The 27500-nt window shown below is 34.8% G+C and overlaps 2 protein-coding genes across 7 annotated transcripts in view; one reads left to right on the top strand and one right to left on the bottom strand.

The window, feature by feature from the left end:
• Positions 1–10279: 10279 nt before the first annotated feature.
• The window catches only part of LOC142334637 (synaptic vesicle 2-related protein-like), a 53256-nt gene continuing 36035 nt past the window's right edge, over positions 10280–27500 (bottom strand). For all 6 annotated transcript variants that reach the window (XM_075382832.1, XM_075382833.1, XM_075382835.1 and 3 more), the window contains 6 exons: positions 22983–23256; positions 21923–22280; positions 19910–20251; positions 19520–19697; positions 14281–14579; positions 10280–10658 (listed from right to left, as the gene is read on the bottom strand). In XM_075382832.1, coding sequence (XP_075238947.1) covers positions 10468–10658; positions 14281–14579; positions 19520–19697; positions 19910–20251; positions 21923–22280; positions 22983–23256 — 1642 coding nt within the window. In that variant the 3' untranslated portion in view covers positions 10280–10467. The remainder of the gene's footprint in view (positions 10659–14280; positions 14580–19519; positions 19698–19909; positions 20252–21922; positions 22281–22982; positions 23257–27500) is intronic.
• Positions 19105–27500, top strand: part of LOC142334636 (E3 ubiquitin-protein ligase AMFR-like) — a 172188-nt gene continuing 163792 nt past the window's right edge. The window contains exon 1 of the mRNA XM_075382829.1: positions 19105–19114. The gene's annotated coding sequence lies outside the window, so the exon portion shown is untranslated. The remainder of the gene's footprint in view (positions 19115–27500) is intronic.

The following is a 27500-nucleotide window of genomic DNA, read 5'->3' as shown; positions in this document are numbered from 1 at the left end:
ATAAAACTGGAAAAATGCAGCGACAAAAACTTCATATCGCCAATTGTAATAACAGTCAAAAGAGACAAAACGATAAAACTAGCCATGGACTCTAAAGTCATAAACAAAGCCATTCGCAAAAACAAATATCAGATGCAAAACATAGATTGCCTAATGGACAACATTGCTCAATCAATATCGGAATCGTCACACGAAGGCGAGGTACTTTTTTCAACAATCGACTTACGGTACGCATACAGCCAACTACCGCTAGACGAAGCAACAGCAAAACAATGCAATTTTAATATAGTAGGCGGCCAAGCCACCGGAACGTACCGATTCATAACAGGCTTCTACGGCCTAACTGATATGCCGGCAGAATTCCAAAAAGCCATTGACAGCACATTAAAAGGTCTTAGAGACACATATAGTTTCTTGGACGACATAATTATAGTCTCCGGCGGAGGAATTAAAACTCATAAGGAAAAAGTCTTCAAATGCCTACAAAAACTCGACAAAGAAAACCTCAGCATAAATTTAGAAAAATGCCACTTCGCAAAAAATAAGATAGAATGGCTAGGATTCGAAATAAATCAAAATGGAATAAAGCCACTCGTCAGTAAAACCGAGGCCATTCAAAACTTAAAAGCCCCGAACACATGCAAGCAACTAAAATCGTTCCTCGGAAGCGTCCACCACCTAACCAAATTTGTCCCAAATCTAGCAATCCAGTGTAGAGTATTCAGAGACTACTGAAAAAAGACAACAAATACAAGTGGGAACATAAACACCAAGCAGCATTCAAAAATATAAAATTACACATAAAAAAACATAACAGAAAATACGCACTACGATTCCACCCGAAAAACGAGAGTCAGAACAGACGCATCACGCTCCGCCGTGCTAGAACAAGAATCGAACGTAGGGTGGGAGACAATAGCATATGCATCACGTTTTCTAAATAAAGCCGAAGAAAAATATAGCATAAATGAATTAGAACTCTTAGGTGTAGTGTGGGCACTCGAACATTTTAAACATTACCTCTACGGCCATTACTTTACAGTACAAACAGATCATAGAGCACTCTTATCCATATTGAAAGAGAGATCTACGAAAGCCCATCAAAGTAGACTAACACGTTGGTGTGATAGTTTAATCCCATTCCACTTTCAAATTGAACACATACCAGGATCAAAGATGGGACTAACAGATTACATTTCAAGAAACCCGAATAACAAAGCTAAGCCTATAAGCCGATACGATGAGGACTTTGTGATCGCGCAAATAGACGCAATTAATATATGCAAACCTATAATATTTATAGACGCAAACCATATATGCAATAAGACAACGCGGGAGGCCACGAAAAACAGACAAGCTGGAATCGTCCAACGATTCCAAAGCACTTACTACAAAGCCAAAAATTAAGCGACAAAGAGGCCGCCCAAGAAAATTACCCCTGCAATCGCAGGATGATTCCAAAATCAAAGTGCCTAGAGCACAAAGTCACAAGACAAAACCACAAACTTTGCAAAAGTTGCACAATTACAGCCTACGCAGAAACAAAGATTTAGCAAATATAGAAAACCATATGACGATAGATGACGCAACCTCACAAAAAGTCACACAGCACACCACTGCAAAAGCGCATTTGCCAAATAACTCAGCTACAGATAAGTCACTACCTAATTCCGACTCTAATCTCGAAATGGATAGAAATCAGCAAACAATCCAACAAACCCCACCTACATCACCAGCTAAGAATCCAATCTCTTTCTCGACCTTCCTCAGCCCAGACAAAGAAGATCGCCCCACCAAAACAGACACACAACTAGATAAAGCAATAAGAGACGTCTTCAGTTCAACACTAATTGCGGCCATGACGAACAGAGACGCAGTCCTAAGGGAGATAAGAGACTGCATAACACTAGGAGACGAACAAAGATGCAAGGCAGTAAGCAGGCAAATCCACACCCATTGGAACCAACTCAGTGTGAATGACGGATGCATCCTCCTGGACAATCGGCTAACCATCCCGAACGCAATGAAAGAAGCAGTGATAGACGTCCTGCACGCAACCCACCCAGGCGCTTGGGGGATGACCGAACTCGCCCACAGACTATGGTGGCCGTTCATAAACAGAGATCTTCTTAACAAATCAAAAACGTGCCGCCCATGCACCGAATTTGGTAAGAACCTTAAAAGCATAATACCAAAAACAAAATGGTCACCATTAAAACCTTGCGTCGAACCGAACGAAGAAATACAATTAGACTTCGGGGGCCCAATACTAGACGGTCAAGGAAGAGAAGTATACTTCCTTGCATGCATTGATAGATTTTCAAAATTCCCTACGCTTAAATTATACAACAACGCAAACGCAACAAACATAGAACACTTCCTAACAAAGTACATTGCTATCCAAGGGGTACCCAGATCCATACGAATGGACCAGGCTAGATGCCAAACAGGAAATATAATCAAAGAATTCTGCAATAGAAATAATATCAAGATAATATTCGCCCCAGCAAACGATCACCGATCGATAGGTTTAGTTGAAAGACTCATACAAACAGTAAAACGCCGCCTAGGTTGTATTAAACTAGATCCAAATCAGCGCCCTTTCAACATAAAACAGTCACTAAGACAAAACTCACAGGAATTAAGAATATGCCGCAAAAAAGCGACCAATATTTCCCCTTTCGAAGCTCACTTGGGTCGCCCAATAAACACACCAATAACTAACTTAACCTCATGTGCGGATAGTCGAAACTTGAAATGGCCAAACATTAAGTATGATTATTTAGATGACAACATTATGGGCAACGACGAACTTATCTCAGACGAACGCTGGATACAAGAGACGCTGGACAGCGACGAAGAAGTTAAACAATCAAAGCAGCCAATGCTATCTGCGGCACTAAACGACAAAGGCGAAATCCGCCGCACCTTTCGTATGACACCACAGACATCACTACAACCCCTCGCCGAAAACAGCAAAGAGTTGAAACTAGCCAGGAAGACCCTCGCCGCCACCCGAAGCAAGAAACAGCTGCAAGGACTCTACGAAGCCATCCATGAAGGAGCGGCACTGGTGAAAACGTCCGGCTCCACCATGACTATCAAGTACCCCGGCCAAGACGATACAGTGCTGCACAAATCGGAAGTCGCACGCTTCGGTACACCAGCTCAACCGCAGATCCCACGCATACAATTCGCAGCTCGAAAGACCGTAATCAACCACCACGGTAAAATTCAAAGGCAGATGAACGTGCACCAAAAAGATCAGTGTGCAAAACTCAAAGGCGAGAAAACAATCAGAAAGAGATCCAATGATTCACCAACAAACCCCAACCTCGCCAACCTACTGAAAGTGAACCGCGCTAAGATTCCCCCAAAGAGGAAATTCATCCAATCACCCAAGAAGGGAAAGACCGAGGCAAAAAGCCAACGAACGCAAACGCCGCCTGATTCCCCATTCGAAGACGAGGACTACGAAACGCAAGCACAAAGACAGGACACACTAGACAATAGCGAGGATCCAGACTATGATCCACAGGAAGACCTAGACGTACAGGAGATTGGGGCAGCAAAGAAACCTACAAGAAGAAGTAAAAGAACCACTAAGAAGCCCAAAAAGTACGGCCACAGCACCTGTCCCCAAACAGAGTACGATACAGAGACCTCGGAAGTAGACTCCCCGAAAAAGAAATTCACTGGAGTTGCCAACCATCAACCACCGACCACAACACAACATGTCCCGCAAGCATCGAAGGAGGACACACAACCAGCCGGCCCCCACGCTCCCCCCAGGAAGGGGACCATGAAAGCGCACTGCCACAACATGAACCGGTACAATCGATGGACGATACCCTGCCGTTCCAGCAGGCCGAGGAAGAGAGAGAACTTTACCCCCTCGAACTATAAACAAACTTTAAAAACTTTGTTTTTCCCCGAGGGGAAATGTGGTACATGAGTAACCACGTATACTCAAAACTATTATCTTTGAAGCAGTAAAATAATACTACCATATGCAGTATGTAATTCATCATGTTTTGTTAACCATTGCAATCGCCGCGCGATTGTTCATAGTGTTCAAACTGACAGGTATCTACGCACTAACAGACTAACCACGAAATGGTCAATTGCAGTCTGCCTAAAGTAAACGTGAATTCAAGTTGTACGTTAATCTTCTCTCTGTACGATATTTAAGCTACTTAGTTAAGCGCGAAGGAACTAAGTACCACAGTTTTTATTATTATTATTACCTTTTTCTGATTTTTAATATAGTTAGTTTTATTATTATTATTAATATTATTATTATTATTATCATTGATATTATTATTTTTAATATTATTTTTTTTATGATCGTCACGTTAATTCTTATATCATTATAGAAATTTCATCAGTTAATAATCCAGTGTAGAATATGCAATTAAAAAATTTTTTCTGCATTTTGTTTGCTGGAGCGAGTTATCTTGGTTTAAGTTCTTTTGAATATCAGAGCGATTTGCGTTATTTTTTTCATGTTTTCCTTATTTTTGCCTAAAATTTGTTCAATTCCGTTAAAATATGTAAAAATTGCTAAGAATAGTATTGTTGATTTTTTTAAGACAAAAAAATCAGCATTTATCATCAAAAATTTCCCGAAATAAGCATTTTTAGTCCACTTTGATTATTAGTACACATCCAATAACAATTAGCAAAGTTTTTGTAATTTAACAAAGGGGCTAGTTTTACTTTCACTCCATTGGGAGTAATCTGGAATTAAATTTTTGCCATTTTCCGCTAACTTTACTCCATGCTTATCAAAAACGCAGCATTTTTTGATCTTTTAACTAACAAATTATTCAAATCTATAACGATCGAAACAATTGAGCGTTTTTAATGAACAAACAGCAATAACAAAGCTATTTTTGGTCTAAACTTGAACTGTTGCAATCCAAAAATAATTCGGATTGTCATCAGTCGGTCTTTTTCAAACAAAAAATTTTGAATTTTTTATGTTAATATAAGAAACAACAATTCAAATCAAAGCTCAGTGTTGATAGGTCCAATGGGCTTTATAAGCAGTTCAAAACTTGTAGCTTAGTGTCAAAAAGGGAAAAATGTTCCGTTCTCCGCTTCTTTCTACTGATTTAAAATTCAATCTTTTTTGCGCTTTAAGTTATAGTTTTCAGGCTCTGACACTACTAGATTTTACCATTTTGTTCGTTTTTAGATTTTGGCTCATTTTTCACGTTTATTTGCGCATTTTATAATGATATCACGTTTATTAAAGTTCACATATTACACAATAGGTGTTCACAAAAACGCCGAATTGAACATGCAAACATCTCTTAAGGCGTGGATTTTGGTTTTAACGGCTTCGAAACACCTTTTTCGAAGAATTCAGTTGAATTTTTTACCTTCGATTTTAACTGTCGTTGTTACTTTTTCATTTTGGTCATATAAAGTTACCTGGAGTTTTGGCCGATCTCATTGATTTTTTATGAAGGAATATATGAGCCTATTTTCTGATTTAAGAAGATAGCTGATGGCTTTCATGGCATTGAAAACAATTGTTTTCAAAATAAAAAAAAAACATTTGTCAACTTCTGTTGTTTAGCCTTTTTGTTACCTAGTGTCCTTTTTTTACAGGTCATATATGGCATTATTGTGGTCAAAAGAAGGTGCAACTGTATAAAACCTATTGCTTTTGAAGACTTCGTCATGATTTTACTGGCTTTGACACAGGTTTTTTGGATCTTTGTCTGAATTTGACGCCCTTTTTGTAGACATAAGACATATTCTCAGCAGTTACAGGTCTCAAGCGGTTCTTTTGGTTGATTGAACAACCTTATTTAATTATTTCATTTGGTAGCTATCGGCTGTCATGACCTCTGAAATAATTGTTTTCGAAGAAAAATCAAAAGTACTACCTAATTTTTCGATTTTTCTCTCGTTTGTCTATTCATTCCCTAGTCTCATTAAAGAGAGCTCTCATACCACATAATTGGCGTTCGGGAAAGGTCAATTGAACATATTTTGATGGGCAAAATTCGTCTTTCCGGCTTTGACAGCGTTTTCTCGCAAGTTTAAGTTGAATTTTTGTTTGTTGTCTCTACTTGTTGTTGTTATTGTAACCGCATAACAAAATTGAATAAAGACTTGTTTTAATGACATTCTATAAAGGCGTATATGATCATAAAAATGTTGGATGTTTTAAATGGCTATCTATTGGAAACTAATTGTTTTTTAAAAAATTTAAGCCAATATTTTAACTTTGCTGTTTTGTGTTCTTTTTTGTCTAATTGTTGCCTAGCCTTTTCATGAAGTGATCCCATATATTTTCTAATGAAGTACAAGTTGTTTTGTTTAGTATCAGTTTCATTTGACGCTGTTTTAACCTTGCTAATAAATTTTTTTAAAAAGTGGACTTAAAGTTTTGGATGTAAACGAAATTTGTAGTTAATGTTGTTTGATTTTGTTGTTTATCTTAACCTGATTTCCTAATAGTAGCTGATGTGATACTAATCTAGCAGTTTTTACTTCACTGAGGTATCTGCGTTGGAGGCGATCTCTTTGTTCATACAAGTTTTTTTTGAAAAATTCTTGGATTTGGAGGGTTTTTCTATCTGTTCATTTGGTAGACATTTATGCCCAAAATGCGGATGAAAATTCAATCTAAGTACTGTTTACAGGTGCACAATTATTAGTACCTGTTTCGTTTCTGTCGATTTGCCTACTCTTAAAAACTTGAAATAATTGTAACTTCGTCGGACAATCTCGCTAAATTTCCATTATTTACTTGGATGATGTTGAAAACCTCACAAAAAATTCAACCAATTCTGTGACGTTAAACTAAAAATGCTTTTGAGATTGACAGGCGTCCTTAGCTCCTATCTTAAGAGGCACAAAAAAGCATCTCAATAACAAAAAAAAACAACAAACACCTTTTGTATAATTTTGTTGACCTTTTTGTCAGAGAACCAAAAAGTGCTCCAATTATTTTTTGTTTAATCACAAAGAGTTGCAACACAATTTTATTTCTCTCCCCTTGATGAAATGAAAGGAAAACAAAGCAGAACAAAATCTTCTAGTCAAATCAGAACACAAAGCTTTTGAGAAGAGTGCTACGTTTTGGTGTAGAGTGGGCTGATGAGGGAGGTGATCAGATTTCATTCCAATGTTATCTCATCCTGACCATATGGTCGCCCAGTTTCGTATGTTTTCAGAGGGTCACGCAATAATTCCAGACTGCTAAATAGCATTCAAAGTTTTTTTTTATTTCTACAAATCAATGAGCCTAATGAAAAAATCACATTTCAGTAACTGTTCAATTCCGATGGTGTCTTTTGGCTCATCGCGTGAAAAAATTTTGAATCAATTTTTGTGCAAAAGTGTATCTAACAGTTTAAGGTGCACTGTCTGATTAACATTTTCTTATAAACACTGCAATTTTCAATTTTTTTGTACTTACCATCATCAAATGAAGTTTGAACTCCGCAGTAAAATTGGTAGAAACAACTTTACGAGGTTTTCAAATGTTATTCCCAATTGCATGTTTGTATTCTTCAATAGAACATAAATCTAATTATTCTTCTGAAAAACTATATAATTTCTAGACACGCGGAGAAAAGCTGTCACCTATTTCATGTACACTGCAAATTTTTCAGCGCTTTGATGGCGCAGGATTGAAATAGTTCATGTTTAATACATGGGATGAGCAAATAATAAGTGCGCACCAAAAAAGAATTAATGCCAACTTTAAAATCAAATTTTCTAAAATAAGATTGAGCTCTTGGCCAATCTTTATCTTTTCAGCTACTAAAAATAAAAAGCTAGACAAGAGAAATTAAAACAAAATTTTCAGTGAATCGAAACTTGGTACATCTTGATAAAGCTTGGTAAATCTTGCCAAGATCTTGCCATGGTACTTACCAAGAAAACATCAAGATAAGTACAAACTTGCAAGTTTTTTGCATGGCTGTCAAGAAACAAGATCTTGGCAAAATTTCCAAGAAAGATTAACCATGACATGGCAAGATATATCAGGTATTAAAAATTCAATAGCACCCAAAAACAAGATGTAGCAGGAAATCATAAGATTAAGCAAGAATTATCAAGAATTATCAAGAATGTCGGAAAATACTGCTCCCGTTAGTTTATTAACCAACAAATCAGCCGCTTTTTTCCAGTATAATAAAATTTTTAACTGGATGCTAGCTCGGATAATTTGGATGCTAACACGATAATTTAATTTCGTGTTTTGTCAATGAAATGGATGTGACTTGTGATTTTTTTTTTGTTAATTTTCACCACTAATTGCTAATTGCCACGCAGTGCTAATTCTCACTACTTCGAGTCATAGCTAATTCTTTGTCTGGATTGTCTGGTCATGGCCGATTTTTCTATGGATTCCCGGTTCATATTTCCACCTCCTCACTTCGGGTTGCTTAAAAAAAATTTTCTATGTGTCAAGAATTATCAAGGTCTTATCAAGTTACGCCAAGAAAATCTTGACATGTCTTGATAAGATCTTGCCAAGATCTTATCAATGTGTTCCAAGAAATTTTGTCTATCAAGATCTTGGCAAGATGTTTCAAGTTTTGCAGAAGTTGACAAGATCTTGCATGACATGGCAAGGTGTATCAAGTTTCGTCACTGGGTATGATTATAATTCATTCCACTGCACTCTCATAAAAATGGAATGCAAATGGTCAGGTGATAGATCAAAGGGTCATTTGTATTCAATATCACGCCCATCAATGAGATCTATTTATCTATGGAGTTTTCTGATAACCTATAAATTCTTCTGCGAAAGGAAAATTCTAGCATTAAACATGAAATCACTCTACGACCCCAAAAGCGCATTTGATTCAACATATTAGTTTAGATACGGCACAACTGAAAATTAGTATTTAAGCTTTTCAAATTTTACATATTTTACATATTTACATAACCTACATAAATTGACACAACGGGCCGACATTTCTCAACTTCCATTCAACTCTTACCACAACAACTGGCCTGCCCAAACTTACGCCACTTACTAAAAAACAAGATACTTTTTTGCTGAATATCAAAGATCCTCTACAAGTGTAACATCAATATTGTTAAAATGAGTCCACGCTGATAGAGTTCTCACAAATTCGAAAATTTTTAAGTAATTGGTTTGAATAAAGAAGTTCATAATTTTGTCTGTAGTGAAAGATTGTAATTTTTTCTTTCAAAGTGAATATTTCGAAAAAAATTCAAGTTTTAACTAGGAATTCCTAAAACAGCTGAGATAGAAAATTAAGTCAACTCAAAATTTTTGACAACATATCGGAAGATTTTGCCGTAGCTTGATTCCAAAGCCTAGGATAATGTTTATTTATGCAGCAAATCTTGAGGATGTGTTACTTAGATGAAACTGAACCCGATCTTATTGATTAAAATTGGAGGACACAACAGCTTTAATTCCAGTAGAAAAAGAGAAGAGTTGACAAGGTTATGGCTATGCTCAACGCAGACACAAAACGTTTGCCAAATTTTCCTGCAACATCAGGTACCAATTCTTATATACTTAGAATTTGTAGTCAACTAAAGTTATCTGGTTTCAATTAGAGTAGAGAAAATGTGCAGGTTACAGATTGAATTCGGTATACTCTAAACAAAAAGCAATCCATAATTTGATTGGTTTCAATTAATAATTTAATGGAGAATGAATTGATAAATATACACATAAAGATATAACAACATTCATTTTATTGCACTGATAAGCAACTTTTTGCACGTTTTCACTCAATGAAAGCTCTCACATCACTTTTGACCTTGGAATTAAGGTGACCTTTCTAAACTCAACATCAATCGGCCACATTTTCCTATTTTTCGATGTCTTCATATGTATCTTATAGGTTTTGGCTATGTAATTGGCTGTCGTCTGGGTGGCCAAATCCGGCAAATCATAATAAATACCTTATGTGGATTCGCACCCAGACGCATTAATGTTTCTTATTTCTGTTATTGTTTCTTTGGTCTCGTTAATGGCGTTGAGGGAATTTGCAAATGCTCAAATGGTTTGTTACATGTACATGTACATCCCATTATGAGACACCTATGACTATTTCTGATAACAAATTGCGTTCTGTGTTTAAATTAACTTCAGCCATTTCTAATAATTTGCGATCGAATGAATTTGTTGAGCCATAAATTTCATCTCCGTCGTATTCTGTTTTTACTTTAATAATGATCTTTGTAATGATATTTTTCATGATTTTTCTATGATCTTAATACTGATCGGCATCATATGATGATTATTTGTTGACGTTTCTAACATAACTGACATAAAATTGAATCGTTCATTTGGGTTTAGTTCACCACTGGTTTTGAAAACTAGCTAAAACTGAGCAATGGCATTTGAATTTTTGGACCTATTCTTTTTCGCAGCATGTAAGCTCACCACTGAGCGGGGGGTCACAGAACAGATCAACTTTTCTTTTTAAAATGTGGAATAAGCATGTGTTACAAGTTTAACTGGCCTAGCTTGAGTCCAGAAGTTTCTAGGGGTAAAGAGAGGGCCGTGAATGCTCCTAGGGAGGCTAGCCCTACGAATATAGTTGTGGCTAGTCGGGAGGAAGTCTTGGATATAATCTCGGTCACTATTGGCACCAGCAGCATACCACACCCACCCACGAAGCTACAGAAGCCCAGACCTGAAATATTCAATATGTACTACAGTGCTTGCAGAGTTGTTATTTGTTATCGGATAAGACACATGCAAATACTTTTCATTGAGACAGATACTAGAAACAGATACAGATGTAAGTTGAAAAAATTATCGATGCCGCTCAAAAAGCTATGTAAAAAACATTCAGCGATAAATTAAAAAAGCATGTTGAAAATCATTGCGCAGAAGCCTTTTCAGTAGGGACCTTTATTACACAAATGAGTTTTTTTGAACTTAACTTAGTTCAAATTAAACTTAAGTGCAAAAGTCATTTTATTGATTGAGGTCAGTCCCGTATGATCAAAACCTAATCACACATAAACCTTTTTCTACGAGAGTGAGAAGTTACGTCACGCACGCAAAGCCAATAGTGAGAGGAAGCAGTCATTCGGAAAATTTGACTTTTTCAGCTTTGCTGTGTTAACAAATGTAAAACGAAAAAAGAGCGTAAGACGACGAGACAAAAAAAAACATAACAGGCCAAGTCCTGACGTACAATTCATAGAATTTTCATTGACTAAACAAAAAACTAGACCTTGAACGGACTATGAGTGAACTGGGAAAACCAATTCCAAAAATCAGATAAAAAATAGGAAATCTATAAAAAGAAAGCCGCATGTGCACAAAAAACCATTAGCGAGAAGGCGGATTTTTGTTCAAACACCGTTTTCTCACTCTACTTTGAAATTCAAGTGAGAAAAAAATTCACACCGCAAAACCACTCGTTCCACTTCCTCTTTCGGCGTAACCAAAATCACAACTCCAATTTGAATTCAAAAATCATGAAAATGTGTGTGAAGAGATCATAAAAAAACCCGTAGCCGAAAGAATTCCGGTGTGTCGAAGTGGAAATCCATTTAAACGCCATCCAACTACTCGTCAGACAAAACGCGCCTCCACTAAGTTATAAATATTTTGAAAGAAACCATAAAACAAAAAAGTAAAAACAACAAAACCAAGTCTGTTAAAACATGACAAAAAAATCTGATCCAATTTTGTCATAGATTGAGATCCCGAAATAACCATCTCTGCAAAAATTACTTCATCAAAACAACTAGTACCTACTAAAACAAATTATGAAAGTTTTTCAAAATAATTGAAGCTAAATCATGAAAAAACAAGCTCTCACAAACAACTTGGACTAAAAACTGGAAAAAGTTAATGAAATTTTTAAAAAACAAAAGCACATAAATCCAAACCAAAATTCCTTTCAGCCACTAGGATATCCAAATGCTCGCTAAACAATCGGAAAGTCATAAAAAGCTACAAAGTTTGTCTAAAAAATCAGAAAAAAACGACAAACTGTAAAAAAAAAATTAAAAAAAAATTGTTTCAGGTTCGCTATTATTTGCAATATTTCTGAACAAAAATGCTTTATATCCACAAAACCATTTGTAACCATTTGTTATCTAAAAACTCCTCAAGTAATAGGGGTCTTTTCAACAGCCATTTGTGGCAGTAAAATAAAACAATCGTCAATGAATGGCAAAAATTAGCCCAAAATTCAGCAAAAAACTTGAAAGACCTCCGAATTAACATTAAATTTATATAAAATTCCAGAAACCTTCGGACCACTACCAAAACCACCAGTCTAAAATTAAAACAAAATCATAATCAAATCTCTTAACCAAAAATATTGAAAAGTACTTTAAATTGCGCATGTGAACAAAATATTTTGCTCGCTCGCAGATTTTTTTTTTCACACCTTAATTTCTCGCTCTTTAGAAAACAGCATTGTGACCAAGAAAAACCACTGTCTTTTCGCTCAATTCTTTATTCTCTCAATTGAAGGTCAGACAATCTCATTGCAACAAATTCACTCCAAATGTTTTCACGTTTTTCTTTTCCTGCTTCAAAATTTACTCCAATAAACTTGATTTAAAAAAAAAGGACTTCTCCAATACTCCTCTCCTAGTCGTAAAAAAGACAGCGCCCCAATTCTTTCAACTGTAAAAAAAAAACAAGAGCATCGCAATGTAGCTCCGCTTAGCTTACAGCTTCGCAGCTATAAAAACTTATCTTAAGTGATTGTTTAGACATTTTGAGATGCTTTTCGTCCCTAATTAGGCGCAATTTCTCAAAAAATTAACTTTATTATTGCCTTTTCTAAGGTTTTCCAGCTTTTTTATTAAGTACAGCAAATTAGAAGTCTTAACATATGTTTTAACATACTCAAGCGGAAAAATTAAAGTTCCATAGCAATTACCAATGGCCTCGGCCATTGAGAATGTTAAAACATGCGTCTCATAGCGACTGCTAATATGTAGTCGGATTATTGCACTAAAAAATTAAAATGCATTGAATACATTGGCATTAGATGTAATGGCATTGAGTTAATTGTCCTGAAACCAATTTTTGCATAGGAATCTCATTATTAAACAATTGAAGGTCAGACAATCTCATTGTTCAAACGTTGCCAATATATTCTCAAACGAAACAGATTTGAAGGATGACTGACAATTTCAGAGAAAAACTGCACATTCTGTGAATGACTTCGGGGTTTGTTCAACCATATTCGATTTATTTATTGAAAACTGATCAGAAAACATTTCAAAAGGTGAACTTAGAACAAAGATGATAAATTACAGCAGAAATTTGTTCCAACCAGTAGTGATTGAAAACTAATGCTGTTGTCCAGAAAAAATCTTTTAAAATCTGCACGTGTCTATTTTAGTTTTCAATTCTTTTTAATTTTCGTTTTCAGTTTGTTTTTGTTTTTTAAATTCTTGCTAATGTTGTCTGTAAAGAATTCTCAATTTGAGAAATTCAATAAAAGCATCCTGTGAATTTTTAATCAAACAAATTTTGCAAAAAAAACGTCTCTTTGGATATTATCAGAAAACCAGCAGAATTATTGGCAAAAAACACAACAATGAATAAAAGAAAAATGCTTGAATGATTTTCATCCTTTTAGAGTTGCTTTTAATTTCTAAGTGGAAAAATAATCGTGTCAAAGATCTGGAAGATTTCATTTCCAGAATGTTAATTTCAAAAACAAATGCGGAATATCAACGTTTTCCAAAATACAATAAAGTTTGAAAGTCATGTGTTTTGAATTTAATCCATAGTTGAATAGGTCCATTGTTGGAATTTATCAACTTATTTGAATTAGACTCTAATGAAATGATCTTAAGCAAATTGAGACCTGGCTATGATTCTTGACAAACATTGAAAAATAATTTAACAAATAAATTAACGGCAACCATTTAACAAACATTTCTTTGGATTGAAAGTGATTCATTTTGTGATATAACAATTTTCCCTAGAAACTATAATATAAAAGGCTTTTAAGGATTTCTTGAATAAAATATTTTCAACCATAATTAATCATAATTCTTAATTTCTTTCTGTGATTTGACTACCAATACAGACGATAAAAATTATTGTCAAACAATTTCAACGTATTTTGTTTACGCTAGTTCTAGATTCTCTCGAAGCGCTACCCTTGAAGAAACGGTTTAGATAAAAGCCCGGACTGAGGACTCGTCGCGGCGAATTTTGCAGCGATTTGTTGTTTTTCACCGCTTTTACAGCATTGTTCACAATTTTCGCTTAAAAGAGTTAATGTTGGCAAAAAACTTGACCAAAGTGTTTTGTTTTTTTTTTACCCGTAGCTCTCATGTTGGTGGGGTATATTTCAGCTCCATAGAGCACTATAGTATTGAATGACGAAATTGCGAGTGCCCTGGCGATGAAGAACGCCGCGTCTGTCAACTGTCGACCTGGACAAATGAAGAGAATACTGTATCCAAATGCCATCCCAGCCAGAACGGCGGCCAGACTAAGTCTGCGACCGTATCTGTCCACAATGAAGTATGTTACAACAAGACCAGGGAACTCGGCTAGTGTCGTAAGCAGTAGGTCGACGTAGTCGTGAGAATGAAGCCTTTTACACATCGCATTGCACCTAAAACACTTCTTAAATGTCTCCGTTGGAAATGTCTCATAACTATTGCTGATTCTCATTACCCCTTGTTGAACTCCGACGCGTAAGATTTTGCAAGTTTTTCTACATGACGGTTATCTTGCACACACAAGAATGGGGTCGTCTAGTAAGAGCCTTAAAAGATAACCGTTCATTAGCAAAGCTCTTACCACGGTTATCTTGTAATTTGGAACATAATCTCTTTTTTAGGAAAACATCTATATCAGCACAATTATAAACTGTATTATTTTCCATCACTTATTATACTAGTGGCCGAGATCATCATCAAATTTTTAAAACATTTGTAAAAAATTATTAGTGTTGTCTTCCATCTATGTTGATACTAATAACAGAATAGCCCCAATGATTCTCGTTTTTATTCGCCCAAAGTCAATCATTGACACTTTCTTTTAATTAGGGGCGTTGTATTTTGGGATCAAAAATGTGCTCTTGCCGGTTTAATTCGTTAAACATCGTCGAAAAAAGTCTGAATTTTCATGGGAAAAAACTCTAATTTTAGGTAATTTTAGGAAAAGAAGTCCCAAATTCAGTTCAGTCTACATAAGACTTTTGTGAACAACCTATCATCTCTCTCAAAAAATCAAAGAAAAATTTGTTTTGATATGACAAATAATTTGCAGATACACCAACGTGAGGTTTTTACTACTGGCGAATTTAAACAAAATGGTCTAAAGAACCATATTTGGCATATTCCTTACGAGAATGTCTGAAATTCCAAAAATTTAGCAAGAAAACCTTGGATCAAACCATTAAGCAACTATCCTCTATCTTTAGAGGTAAAACCATTAACACTATTGTTGATAATATTAACAAAATTTAGCAAAACTAATGACAATTTTAGCTAAAGTTACGGAATATGCGAAAAATACACAATATAAAAAGCTATAAAAATCCAATATTGTAAATTTTAAGCCTCAACAAGGAGGTTCACTAATGTGCGTTGGCACATGGTGTTCCAACCCAAGCTCATCTACATTTTTGCCTTAATTGTAAATCAAATGAAGAGATAACAAAAATAGATGTTTGAGTTAAAAAATGTTACAAAACCTAACTACTAATTGAAAAACATAAAGCCAGACCTCATTACAGCGCCCACAAAATCTGTAATTAAAAAAAAACTTAGAAAAAAATCAAACACCAAAATAAGCAAAAAAAAGAGTTTCAGGGCAAAAACTAAATAACTCAATTTAAAAGCATCTAGTAACGTCAAAATTTAATCGCATAAAATTTTAACTGCACAAATTTAATTTTCCCAACTATACAGCGAATGGACATTTTCCTTAATGAGACTAGGTAACAAATTGACAAAAGAAGAAATAATGAGGCGAAATTCAAAAATCAATCAACACTTTGTAAACCAAATAATTTCTAAAGTCTTAAAAAATGTTGGCTTTTAACAAAATCGTTCTTGGTAATTTAACTAAAAATTCAATAAAAAACCAATACGGCCTGTCTTTGGTTAGACTAAGCCATACTAACAGACTAAAGATGCAGAAAAACTCAAAAATTAGAAACAATTTATGAAAACACAAATTATTGAAGTCAATAAAATCACTAGCTATTATCCGAATATTTTGTATTTTTCTTTCAATTTTAAATATACTAATTCAGCTCAAGCTAGACTGAATGATTTTATAAGTTCATCTGGGCCTAATTTGAAAGTCATTTGGATTTGTTATTACGCGAATGTGCTATAAGAAGAGAAGAAACACAAAAACAGCACTCACAAAAGTTTATGAAAACGCATATTGTCCAACAAACAAAACATCAGTAACAGCATAACATCAATAGGTAAATTAAATTTTGATATACAAGGAATTGGATCGGACTTCTCAATGATGAGAATAAGTTACAAGTTGACAAAAAGAACAACATAAACTAAAATGTTTTAAAAATCTTTGAAAATGTATATCATAATTTCAATTTTTGAGACTATTCGCTTTAAACTGACTGCTTCGGGTAAAACTGCTCACTCATTCTTCCATTACAAAGTTATGCGACCGGTCAGCAATTTACGGCTACTTAAAGAACAAAACAAAAAACAGGCAAAACCTGCAAAATCAAAAAAAAGTTGAGCGAGAAAACTGTCGAAGACATTGAAAAATGAACTTTTCAGTAAATACTTTAACTAATTTTTTAACAGCAAAAAATTCTGTTGTAACAACATGACATCAAAAAATCATCAATTAGGGACAAATACATTAAAACTACAAAACTTTTGAGAAAAAACGTAGTATCAACGCCAATAAAATCATTAGCTTTAAACGGAAGCCAAAAAATTCGCTAAGCTATGCCTTAATGGGACAACTCAGATGTTTGTTATTCATAATTCATCCTAAAACCATTACAAAAAGTAATTGACTATGAGAACCACAACAACAAACAAAGGGAAAAACCAATAGCACAAATTCAGTATGAAAACGCGAGAAGAAAGTGTCGGAGCCATTTAAAGCACAACCTTCTATCAGAAAACTTTATCTATGATCCAATAAACGTCTTCTCTAAGCCAAGGAGAGCTATCAATATAAGGATAATACGAAAAGATTTCAATAGGAGCCAATAATACGAAAAGATCCGTAAATTTTATATTTTTTCGAAATCTTGTGGCATCGAACTCAAAAAACCGATAGTAAGAAGATGACACCACTAACCATATTAAAGTTGGTTGCAGTAGAGAGTAAGGTGGTCCTGTCAGTACGGAGACTGAATCAGAGTTCACTAAAATAAGTTTAAGATCGGTTAATGTTCAAAAAATTTTTTCGAAAAATTGTTCCCAAATTCTTAACAGCCATTAAAATCAATAGCTTTCAACGGAAGTCAAAAAATAAGCTCTGTTAAGCCTCGATGGGAGGACAGGCATGTTTGTCAGGCATAGGTAGTCAACAAGACATCACAATAAGACTATTGACTATAAAAACAACATCAAGTACAGGCAAAAAGCAAACTTTATCTTCACTCCATTGAACGTCTTCTCTAAGCCAATTGGAGCTATCAAAATTAGAATAATGTGATTAGATTTCAACAGAAACCAAAAATACTGGAATATCCAAAAAAATTCAAATTTTTTTCTCGATATCTTGTGGCCTCGAATTCATAAAACCGCTAGTTAGAAAATAAAACCGCTCAACTAATTAATTTTTGTTGCAGCAGAAAGGGGGGTCCTGTCATAACTGATACTGACTTATCATTCATAAAATTAAATTGAAGATCAGTAATTGTTCAAAAAAATTTTGGAGAATTATTTTTAGTCTTAAGAGCCATTAGCTGTTAACTCAAACCACAAAATAGGATCACTTACCGCTCATTGCAAAATTTCTATTGTACTTTTAGTCAAAAAGAGTGTGCCATAGGACTCCAACAAATAGCTAAAACCTCAAAAAAAATCAAAAATTCATTAAAAATTCAAAAACTCGGAGTTATAGCCAACAAAAACATGAGCGATTCTTTGAAAACAATTCTTTAGTTCTTTGGGCTTCATTTGACTGTAAATGAGATTTTTCATTAACGGAACCTTGATATGAAGATTGACTAGTCTTTAGGTAATTTAAAAAGAAACAAAAAAGATTAAGTTTTCTAGAAAAAAATAGCGCTCAAATAGAAATCGATTTTTTCATAGTAAACGTCCCTATGAGACCAGAACTAGTCATTTTATTGCCTTTTGTCTATTAAGAACACAAGAATTGATCCATTTTGTGGCTTGAAATGTAATTTTGAATTTACATTTTAATAAAAGATTGATAATTTGATGAAAGTTTACGTTTACACTAAAAATGAACAAAATCATGTCAAATATGCGGTGTTCACACAAAACTTCAATCCTCGATAACTCCTCAAATATACGAAAGTGAAAAAAATCTTTTTAATTTCGAATTCTACGTTGGGCGAGATTTTTAATGATACCACTGACATTTCTTTACGATGAATATATCGATCGGCCAAAATTTTCTGAACAAAAAAAACCCATTTGAATATATAGTTCCTCCTAAAGTGGGGTCGGAACAAAAATCAATCGTTGTATATATATATATATATATATATATATATATATATATATATATATATATATATATATAGATATATATATATGTATATATATATAATATATATATATATATATATATATATATTGATTTGTTTTTGCTTTTGATCATTGTTTGGGGCTCTTTTTATATTTTAATTATAATATAAAAGTCCGTTAGATATGAATGGATTTTCGACACTAAAATGATCGTCATCACGCTGATTTCCCGATATATCAACCATAGAGTTCTTATCGACAAAAGTAAAGTGGTAAGTGCCTATAAGAACGTGAACTTATCTGTAGTAATGGGCAGAAACGTTTTTTATTACACTTTCCGTGATGTCGCTTTCTATATAGAAATTATGAAACGCTAAATGTAATAAAAACTGTGCTGAAATTTGTTAATTAAGCAAAATTTGTAAGTGGAAAATAGGCCAGAAACAAATGTGTCTTAAAATACATAATCTTATTAAATTCGCTTTATGATATAGCTGTGGAGCACGGAATCTACTGATGAATATTACCATACATGTTGTAATCGCCATCGGTAAACCGTCAAACTCGGAGGCGAAGGCGATTAGTTGAATAACTTAGAGAGGGTGGTGGATAAAACTGCGTGGCAATGTTTTTGACCACTTTTTGCAGCTGTTACAAAAGTAGCACCACTTTACGCAACTGTATAGCTGACTAAACTACTTCTTTCCGCCATTCCTTCTTTTCTCGTCTCGGCCATTTTGCATGCTAACCTGCTATCTAAGATTGGGTAATTTTCAACTGGGAACCATGAGGGGGTGTAGGCTTGAAATTTGATCTTTTAATCAATTGCATTGGACCTTCAAAAGTACTGATGGAATATCCCTTAAAAGAAAAGAAGCGCAACCTGTACACCCCGAGAGCACCCTGAAGGTCACAGAAGGAGCCCACGTCCTGTTCCTGGAAGATCTCAGTGGTCTGCAAGATGGTTCCGTAGTAGCAGAAACGGACCACAAATACTATTGTGCAGATACCCACTGTTGTTTTGCGCCATGTGTACGAGTTGATCAGACTGCGCAGGCTACCTGTAGAAGGACGAATCACTATAATTGCTTGCCTTGTTTATACTAAGGAAAAGCGATATACTTGAAAAATTGATATTAAGGACATAAAACTGACATATTTTCCCATTTTTCTGCACTTGTAAAATATCAAAATGTCCCCCTGTTACTTCCTCAACCGGAACTTGAAACATGGAAATGAATATAAAAATTGTTGATGGGTTGGTATGTTATACCTTGTGATGAAATTTGATCAGCGGCCAAGTTTCCAACGGGGCAATTCCGTTTATTCTCGTCCGCGAATTTCTTCAACACAATCGAAGCTTCGATAGGGTTGCCTTTGGTCATGGAGAATCTGGGGGATTCGGGAAGATGTTTATAAGCTAGCGCCACAAACAGAAACAAAGGGATTGAGCAGCACGCGATAAGAGATCTCCAACCAGAATTGTCCGTCATACGTCTGGCAGTGTCGCCGGCTTTACTGGACCCAAGGAAGATGAGGGCAATCAGGGACGTCAACGAGGCCCCACCCGCCCAGAAGAAGTTCATGATGCAAATGGCTGTTGATCGCATTCTAACTGCAAATCACAGTTGAATTTAGTTAGCATCAGTATAAAAAAACGGCACTTCATGACAGAAATTCGAGACAGTTTGATTAATCCTGTATCAAAGTCTCAATGAACCACTCTATAAAATGCGAATCTACGAAAAAAAACGTGGTAATTCTTTTGAAATAAATGTTTATATCTAGGAAGTTTATCATGAACTTACCAAGGAAAATGATTTTTAAAAGTGCAAGTATATTTCCGATTACAGATATTTGAAGTACCAGCTTAAATTTCCAATGATGAAGAAAATCAATTAACGTTAAATAGTCAGAACAATCTTAATCTAAATTATCGTGAACAAGTTTGAATTTCAAATTTTCTGATTACAAAATATTTGACGACAAAACAGCTCTAAATGTTTTTTACATAAATTAGGATAATGACCAAGAATTTGAATCACAACACACAATTTGACGGAAACTTCTGTAATTAGCATAATATTTGTTTAATGGCATATAATCCTCATATCTCAAGAACTATGTTTTGTTAATTGGCGGGCATGCGTTTCATGAATCCAATTGTTTGGGAATATTTTGAAGGTGACAGTTTTATCTAGGAGTTTTTTTCAATATGGGATTGTGTTCTCTGAGACCGTTTTCTTCTGAGACTAAAATAGCAGGTTATTTTTAGTAGTCTCATTAATTTATTCCTACTAAGGTGGAAGTATGGTCAAACAGATCATCTTCTCGATTGAGCCATTTTCATATGCTATGCTTCAACGATTTGAATAGACGTAAAATGCCTCGCAATGTTCACCATTCTTCATAACATTCCGAGATCACGAAAAAAAAAATAACAACAAACAGTCATTGCTTACGGGAAAAGAAACATCAACGAAAACTACTAATTCTGAAAACCATTAGAGAGAAAGTACTATAACCAGTTTTGTGAGAAACTTCGATGGGGATTTTTGCAAATAAGTTATCAGTGATTACATCTTTATTCTTGGTTAGCCTCCAATACCTGTAAAAACAAAAATTAACTTTTTCAAACTAGTTCTTTTGTCGTATTTGGAATTTTACGCCATTTTTTTCAAAAAATACTTACCTTTCCTATTAACAAAATTAACAAGCATACATACTGCAGCTAAAAAATTTGTTTCCTATAAACAAAACGCAACACTGTCTGGGATGATTAGAAACAAAAATTCTTCAAGCACAGCTCCAAAAAATATTTGTGTCGTTAAATAAGGTTTTTCAAAATTCTACATTAGACATTCTAATAAAAACTTCAAATTAATCGAAACTTTGCCAGTTACTGTATACGCATACTTTAACGACCATAACCTTTTTTATCATAAAAATGAAAGGCAAGATGGAGTAAAGGTTCAGTTATGCAAAACTTTTTGCAGAAACTTCCAACTATAACACAGAAAGAAAAGCTGAAGAGCAAATTTAAGCGAAAAATAAAAGTAGAACGGCTTAAATGACACAAAATAATTTCAATTGACAGATGTAGCGAGATTCAAATTTTTAATTTTGGTTAGATTAATTAAGGAAAACAAAACCTTAAGTTTTTCTAACTTCAGAAAATATTAAAGTTTCATTGTCAATTTCTAGCCTATAAGACTAACCAAGTGGTTATTTTAATTTACAATATTCAAATTTAAAAATTCAATTTCCTCAAAAGTTGAATGCTTGCCTGGGATGAATTCTGTAGAGTAGACAGCTGCCAAGCTGCTTGCACCTGCTCCGAAGTTCATCAAGAACACGTTGATCACAAGAAAGACGTAGCGAGTGGAGAAAGCAGTGATCAAACAGAACACAGCAGACCATCCGACAGACAGAAGCATGCCAAAACGCCTTCCGAACCTGTCAAAAACCATCCCAAAGAACATGCAGCCAAGCATGAGTCCGAGGAACCCTGCAATGGCAATGGCAGCTTCTGCATCTGCGGATAGTTGCCATTTGCAGTAGATTTCAGGACCTAACACTCCAAGGACGTTCACCATCATGGATTCTGCCATCCATGCTAGGCCTGCTAGGGCGACTATCTTCACCTGAACAAAAAATGGAGATAACCCTTCATCGAGAAATCGACCGATTTTAGAAGCACTCGAAAACTTTATCAGTGGATAATAAAATTTATTCGGTCGTGCTACCTAATTAAACTTGCGAAATTCTTTCGATGGCGCAAGAAAAAAATCTGTTAATACGTAAATTGCGTAGCTCATGGCTTTTCATGGGTCGGGCAAAATATATTCGAAGATTTTGGTCTTATGTTCATGGACAGATATTTTTTCATGAGTCCTATTTCAAACAAAGCTCCCTTTGATGAGTCCTCTTATGTTTTTCATGAGTCCGTTAAAAAATGACGTTGGGTGAGTAGAACAGCTTTGGCATTGTTTATTTCCTCAGTTTGAACGGCTAAGTTTTAGCAATTTGTTTCCACCGTTATGCAGAGAATTTAAAATTTAGCATCACTTTAAGCCGCAGAAACACGCTGGATTAAACTGCAAATAAGATAGATCAAATTTATATGACATCAGATAAAATTAAGATAAAATTTTGAATAAAAAGGTATAAATTAACTTGGTTCCTTTACCGACCAGAAATAGATGAGAGCCAGCATCTCTCCTCGCGCAGGCCTACCTAATTGGCTTTAAGCTCTCAGAGTTGATGAACTGTCAAGTTTCACTAAGTAAGTAGATTCATCGCTCGCCGATTTTGAGCTCTACTTTAAAATTTCCAATAGCCAGTACCTGGTACATTCCAAATCCCAGATCCTCCACGACATCGTCAACTGTCAAGGTCGGGATCGCAACTCCTGGGCTATACTTGTGAGTCTGCTGCATGTGAATAGCACCTGCCGCCCCTCCCCCATCAATATCATCCTCACCCGTGGGTGCCGTCTGACCATTGGCTATGCTGCTATAGTTTAGGGGAGTCTGACTAGCTGGACCACGAAATGGCGAATTAGACGAATGATGGGAATTGAAGCCCCTTTGGTCCAGGTGATGACTTGCTGATGTGGGCCTAGATAATAACCAAAAACATGATATCACAACATACAAAAAAAAAAACAGTTCTCTCCTGACATGCGAACGCTGTAGCAAAACAACCCTGTGCCCATTTCTCACTTTGGGTATTAGCAATGTTGCGAATTGTCGTCGAATCATAAATTGCCAACTCCACCCACACCTTAACATTCCACGATAAGTGTCTAACATTCTTGCAATATTGCAAACAAATGGTAAATATTCATCAAAAGTTTTAAAAAACGACTAAGGTTTTTCATTACAAATATATGATGAGCTTGTTTTTAATGTAACAGACATATTTTTCTTGCTATTGTTTATTGTATTCGTTGGTTCTTTCTTCGCTTAGTGCGCCATCTGTGTTATAGATAGTGAGTTACCAGACAAAAATAATATCAAAGTGAAGTGAAAAATGTTAAGTCAAAGCAACTTAAGAGACCTGCTTATTATACTACTAACAGATAATTATTTTTTCACTTGCCCGTTTTCTCGGTAGCAGCAATTTTATTGTTTCAGTTGTTTTTTAACAGCTCTTGAGTAAAAATGAAATATCGTACCTTAATTAATGTTATGCATGACTTTTAAACTGAGAACTAGAAAAAATTTTATAAAACAATGGTTCATTTCTGCGTTTTAATCTCAATTCATAATTTTTTTGCATTTGCTCTGCTAAGTGTGAGTAAATTAATGAACCACGATTTTTTGAGCCGGCAGTCAGATATGGTTCGCTATCATTTAACCCCTCTTTCATTTCAACCCTCTATCATTTCATCCCGCCAATTAGCAGTCGACATTAAAGGCTTTTTTGTCATAATTAAGTGGATAAATTAATCCGACGTTCGGTTGTGATAGTTTCATATCAGGTCCCACGGGCCGCTGGGGCATGACCATGGCTCACGAGGCATGGCCAAATGATTATATTGCTAATTTAATAATCCTTATCTTATAGAAAGATTAAAATTGGGGTGAAATGATAGCCGGGTTAAACGATAGAGGGGTTAAAGGATACAGGGGTGAATAAATAGGGGTTAAATGATAGGGGATTAAATGATTAGGGGTGAAAAAGCGGGAAACCGGTTCGCATATCTTTTGAGTCAACTTCAAGTTCTTCCTACTATATTTGTTTGTTCGCTTTACCATTCGTTCGAGTTCTTCGATTTTTTACAAATCAGCTTATTCACTCTCGACGTATAACTGCCGCTACTCACTACTCCAACTGAATGAAAATAAAAAACTTACAACGAAAATTTAATTTGAATGCTTTCTTCAAATTGAAAAACAAAAAAGTGTAGACAATTTTTTTTGCATTTTAACTAAAATATTATGTTTGAGCCTGCGTTTCTGGGAAATTTTTGTCTAATTTGCATTTAAGTTGTTTTTCAAGATCATAAGGGACTACATAATACACCAAAACTAATGCATTTGAGGAAAAAATGTAAATTCATATTTAGGCAATTGAATGTGAACAAAGCGTGAATTATTTAGAAGTGTAAAACATTTTCAAACCTTCTCACGCTCTCTTCCAGAAAAAAAAAGGTTAGGAAAAGGGTGTTAAAGGATTGACTTTTTTTCTCATTAGCTTTTCAATGTTACAATGCACATTTTTTTAAATTCTCAGTAAAAAGTAACCATCGACTAAAATTGGCTTCATAAAATAGCAAGTAAATCTTTAATTTTCTAACCCTCAAATATTTTTGGAAGCTGAAAAAAATCAAAATAAGGTGTTAACAACTTGATATGACACGATTGTGAAAATTAATGTTAACTTTGCAGCGTCAGTATCCTATGAATAAAAAAATTGTCTCAAAAGTGCAATCAAACATATTTTACAAAAATTAACATTCCTACTTAAAAAAAACACAAATTCTAATTTCTTAGTGAGTTTACTTCTTAATGGTTAGCGTTTCAGTTCTGTGTGCGTTATTTCTTTTAATACATCAGTGCTCCAAAATTCTCAGCAGAGTCGGAATATCCAGCTTAAACTAAGATTGAAATACTCGTCTGTCAGCAGAAATCCAAACTCCTATTTGGAAGTCCAAGCTCTTATAATTTCAAATCAGTCACAAAAATCTGAATCACTTCTAATTCATTTTAGAAAGTCAACATTTACTGAAAGCAGCAACAGACAGAAACAATAACTTGACAATTTTGTCTTCTTTTCTCCGAATAAAAAAACAATCTTTAAGGTAAAAAGGACAAAAACTCAATTTTATATTCCAAAATTCTGTTGGAATCACCTTTGAAGAAGCGACTGAAACCGTTGCAAAATTAGGTTTAGAAGAACGTATATAGGTGATTTTTTTCTACAACCAAAATTTTTTGTTTGCTTTCAACTTATTCCTTACTTACATGAAAGGCAAAAAAAATACTCCAAAAATTGCAATCAACATTAAAGCATGCATAAAGTCTTCGCGCACAACGAAATCATCCTTTTGTCTTGTTCGAATGTCTTCTGCTCTTGTTTGCATCAAGTCACTTGTAAATCTTTTCATAAACTCAAACAAAAGACATACGCCGAAAAAATGTAAATAATTGGGCACTGATTGCAGCGATCTCTCTTTTCTTTAGCGATAAAAAAAGACGAAAACTAGGTAGCACTCGCAGAGTTAGAGAAAAACTTGCACACGTCTCAACCTTATTGGTGTAAAGGCTTTCCAGAAACTTCAGCAAAACAAGCCTTCCTTAACATAACTAACTGCTGAAGACCTTCATAAATCATCTCAAAAAAACATTTACAGATTTCTACGGAAATTTGACAACAAAATATCACATTATTTTAAAGGCAGACATATTTTGGAAATGTAGTAACTTTTCAAACCTCTAATTTACTTATCAAAACAAATGTAACTAATGAATTAGGAATGAATAGTTGAACAGTAGATATCTTCTAGTTGAGTTGCTTTTTCCGTAGTCCGTTTGTTGGCTTTAATCTGTAGATAAAAACAGATTTTCATTGAATAGAGCAATTAACACTAAATTTGTTAATGCAATGCTTTACGTTCAGTTTCAGTGTGTCAAAAATTGGGCAAAAGATTGTTTAACCGATTAGTTCTGTTTGAAATGTTGTTTTGTTTCAAAATTTCAAAGAATTGTTTAATTTTCGTAGATTTTTTGACAAATTATTTATTAAAAAATCCATATATCCTTGAAAAATTGAGCAGTTTCAAACAAAAGCCGAAAAATGATCTTCTAGACTTCAATCAAAAATCAGCGTAAATACAGTTTTTGTATTTTCTTTAACAAAACTTGTGAAAAGCTTGTTTTTGATCCAAGAGAAGTCTCCTTTCTATGCGTGGGTTTACTTCTGTGTGCATGTGTCTGTTCGTGTGTTTCTGTTTGTGCGTGTATGTGCGAATGTGTTTGTGTATCAGTGTGTGCTTGTGTGTGTCTGTGTGTGTGCGCGCATGTGTATTTGTTTGTGTGTGGGTATGTGTGTATGTGTGTGTGCGTGTGTTTGTGTGTGTCTATGTGTGCTTTTGTGTGTGCGCGTGTGTGTCCGTACATGTGTGGGTATGTGTGCATGTGTGGGTATGTGTGTATATATATATATGTGTGAGTGGGTATGTGTGTGTGTGCTTGTGTGGGTGTGTGCGTGTGTGTGTGTGTGTGTGTGTGTGTTTGTGTGTGTGTGTGTTTGTGTGAGTGTGTGTGTTTGTGTGTGTGTGTGTTTGTGTGTGTATGTATGTGTGTGTGTGTGTGTGTGTGTGTGTGTGCGTACGAACTGCAAAATACTTCTGCTCTGTGAATTTTAATTTTCAATGAAAATTATATATTGAATAGGCGTTATAAAAAAATTGTATGCCCATGAATCATCTGCGCTATCGTATGCATCACATTTCTGATCAATGGCCAAGCTTAAATTTTCAAGTGAACTTTAAAATGAAGTGAAACCAAAGAATATCTGGAAGATCAACTTTTTTCTGATATTCAATCAATAAATATCTCTGGTTGCGGCGATAGAGAAATATTGAAATCAGGAAATAGCCCACTTCCGTAAGTTTTCCTGGAAACAAATCTTTAAACACACTGGTGGTCACGTTTCTCAGTATAATGTTTTAAACACACTGGTGGTCACATTTCTCAGTTTAAATGTAACTCACAAAACCTCTTACAAAGTTAGATACTATTCTGACTCTTCCCTAAAAAAATTGAACCCCTTAACTTCACTTTAAATATACTCATATGTTATACTTATTTATCCTATACTTATATTGATTAGCATGTTGCCGTGGAATCAAACTT

Source organism: Convolutriloba macropyga, chromosome 2 (assembly GCF_964194025.1).
Source record: "Convolutriloba macropyga chromosome 2, txConMacr16.3, whole genome shotgun sequence".
NCBI classification, from domain to species: domain Eukaryota; kingdom Metazoa; phylum Xenacoelomorpha; order Acoela; family Convolutidae; genus Convolutriloba; species Convolutriloba macropyga.
Note: the sequence above shows the minus strand (reverse complement) of the source record. Positions and strands in the feature narration are given on the sequence as shown.